The sequence below is a fragment of the Sinocyclocheilus rhinocerous genome, unplaced genomic scaffold (genome assembly GCF_001515625.1).
Source record: "Sinocyclocheilus rhinocerous isolate Xijiao unplaced genomic scaffold, SAMN03320098_v1.1 scaffold78, whole genome shotgun sequence".
Classification (NCBI taxonomy): Eukaryota; Metazoa; Chordata; class Actinopteri; order Cypriniformes; family Cyprinidae; genus Sinocyclocheilus; species Sinocyclocheilus rhinocerous.
In genome coordinates, this window is record NW_015637122.1 from 655,797 (window position 1) to 658,654 (window position 2,858).

General features: G+C 40.6%; 1 protein-coding gene across 1 annotated transcript in view; it reads left to right on the top strand.

The window, feature by feature from the left end:
* The window catches only part of LOC107748483 (SCY1-like protein 2), a 12,581-nt gene extending 10,821 nt beyond the window's left edge, over nt 1–1,760 (top strand). Inside the window, exon 18 of the mRNA XM_016563273.1 lies at nt 784–1,760. Within this exon, the coding sequence (XP_016418759.1) occupies nt 784–1,437 (654 nt within the window). The 3' untranslated portion in view covers nt 1,438–1,760. The remainder of the gene's footprint in view (nt 1–783) is intronic.
* The last annotated feature ends 1,098 nt before the right edge of the window (nt 1,761–2,858 follow it).

Below are 2,858 nucleotides of genomic sequence, written 5' to 3' on the forward strand. Positions count from 1 at the left end.
ACTTGTGGACGCGCGTTCATGACAGTACCATGACGCTAGCCGCGTCCAAAGTGATGCAGTAGAGACGAAAATGTGGAATAAAGTCGTTATTTTTGTTTTCTTTGCGCAAAAAAGTATTCTCGTAGCTTCGTAACTTTACAGTTGAACCACTGATGTCACACGGACTACTTTGTCGATCATCTTGGTACTTTTCTGGACCTTGAACGTGGTAGTTACCTTGCTGTCTATGGGAGGGTCAGAGAGCCCTCAGATTTCATCAAAAATATCTTAAATTGTGTTCCGAAGATGAAAGAAGGTCTTACGGATTTGGAACAACACGAGGGTGAGTAATTAATGACAGAATTTTCATTTTTGGGTGAACTAACCCTTTAAATGTACTGTTTTTATATAATCAATATTTGTAAATATTTTACCTTTTATTTTTTTATTTGCTTGCGTAATTTTCAGTTCTTTATTGTAAAAATAGTACATAACCTCAAACTGTTTTTTTTTGACAAACTTTTTTTTGTCAAATTTATAGTCACTCCCTCAGCCGAAACAGTGTTAACTAGTTCATGTAATTTAAGGCCAAGGTTATATAACACAAAGTACAATGTTATAAATGTACATTAAATAACAAAAATGAAACCTTTGCTAGCTTTACAATGTTAATAACTGTGGAAGTGTGTCATCACGGTCTGTGAATAGGGTCCATTTAGATTTTGGGATGTGCATACTATAACTAAAGAATGTTTATTTATTTTATTTTTTTACATGCATCTTTTATTGATTTTATTGTTCAAGGCGAAAGATCTGACCAGCAGTCTTTTGAACACCATGACATCTGTGAACAACCTCTCTTTGAACTCTGGGACCAGGACGATACCCATGCAGGGCGGCACCGTATCCTCTACCTTCCCAGCTGGACCCACTATGGGTGGAATGGGCACTATGGGTGGAATGGGCACTATGGGCGTTAGCAACGGTTTTAACTCGCCCATGGGATTCCAGACGGGAGGTATGGGAATGGGCATGAGACCCGCTGCTCCTGGCCTTTATGGAGGCATGGCCACCACTACCAGCGCTCCAAATTTCAGTGCCCTCACCCAGAACCAAAACCAACCCAGCAAGCCCACAGACATGTCAGCCCTAGACTCCCTCTTCACTTCTAGCAAACCCAAAGTCAGCATGAACCAAATGGCCCCTAAACCGGCCCCAGGAGCCACTGCACCCTCCCCATGGCTCAGTCAGTATGGTACAGGCCAACCTGCCCAGACTGCACCCATGCAGGCGACTCCGCTGGGGATGACGGGAGTTCAAGGTGGTTTTGGAATGCAAGCAAACCCGTTCTTCAACCCTCAGAACTTCTCGCAACCTGTGGCCTCTTCAACAATCAACGCTGGGGTGATGAAGCAAAGCGCTTTAGTCAACAACGATCTTAAGGACCTCTTCGGATAAAACATCTGCCTTTCGTTCCCGTTCCCCCTTGTGTGGGAATCAAAACGAAACGACATCAGCAGCGAAGATGACAGTCAAAATTTGGTTGGGCGGTTGGACATGGTATCCTTGAAAGAGGTTAAAACTTTCTGGTTTGTTTAGTCTTTTTTTTTTTTTTTAGCCCTTATCAATGGTGAGCTTCCAGCGGACAGTCAACTTATCTCATCGTGTGAATCAAAAGCAGACGGCACCAAACAAACATCATGTTTTTACAGAAAGCTTGGGCTCTTCTACTAAAAGCTGCTTCAGTTGATGGATGCCTTGCATTCGTTGTACCATTTGACAAAAAAAAATCACTTACAAAAGGAGTAACAAATGGGCAGAACAAACTCAAGCACTTTTGGTTTAATTTCTTCTTTGCTTGAGCCTCAAGTTCACCTCGCGTCTGAGTGAGCCGACTTCCTTTACCAGAACAAACCTCATCGATGGCCTCAGGATTTGCTGTTGTGCTGATCGTGTCTCGCAAAAGGAAGTCTTTCAGTTGTGTTCTCCCTTGTCTGACATACAACGATCATGTGATAAGTAAAGAAAGAGCTGGTGCAGTCCATAATTCGGGCCTGAATGAGTGTTTTTATACTGTGTTCTTTGTGTATGTATTGTATCTGGTGATTATTGTTTGAGTTTCATTCTGATTACATGATCCACTGAGGTAAAATATCTTAAAGGAAGAACACTGTCTTCATATTGTAGTTGCACTAAATGTAATAGAGCTAAAAAAAACAACAACAACAACTGTACACTCTAAAAAATGCTGGGTTAAATACAACCCAGTGCTGGGTAAAATAGGGACAAACCCAGCAATTGGGTTGTTTTGACCCAGCGGTTGGGTTAAATGTTTAACCCAACCTTCTGGGTAGTAACCCAACCGCTGGGTCAAAACAACCCAATTGCTGGGTTTGTCCCTATTTTACCCAGCACTGGGTTGTATTTAACCCAGCATTTTTTAGAGTGTAGGGTTTGAGATGTTGTCAGTACTTTAAAGTGAGTTTGTGTAAAACAGAATCCACGAGCTTCATTCATGAAACACCTAGCTGATTTATTTTTTGCGAATTTATTGTTTGTTAAACTCTCTCTTGAAAAAAAGGGTCATATTTCATCCCGAAATCAAAAGACAAAGTCAAATATGCAAAATTGCAGGGTAAATCATGCGTTACTGTAATACAATAGTAACAATCTTTTTTTAGTCAACATATTAGGGCTGCACAATTAATCGAATTTCTAATCGCAATTACAATTATGGATGCCACAATTACGTAATCGTTCAAAGCGGCAATTAATCGTTCAAAGTCCACTTATGTTATTCTGCGTGCTTAAGATGCGTTTTTTTTCTTTCTACATGTTATCTTAAGGGCTTTTCCCATTATTTTAATTTTAGTTTTAGT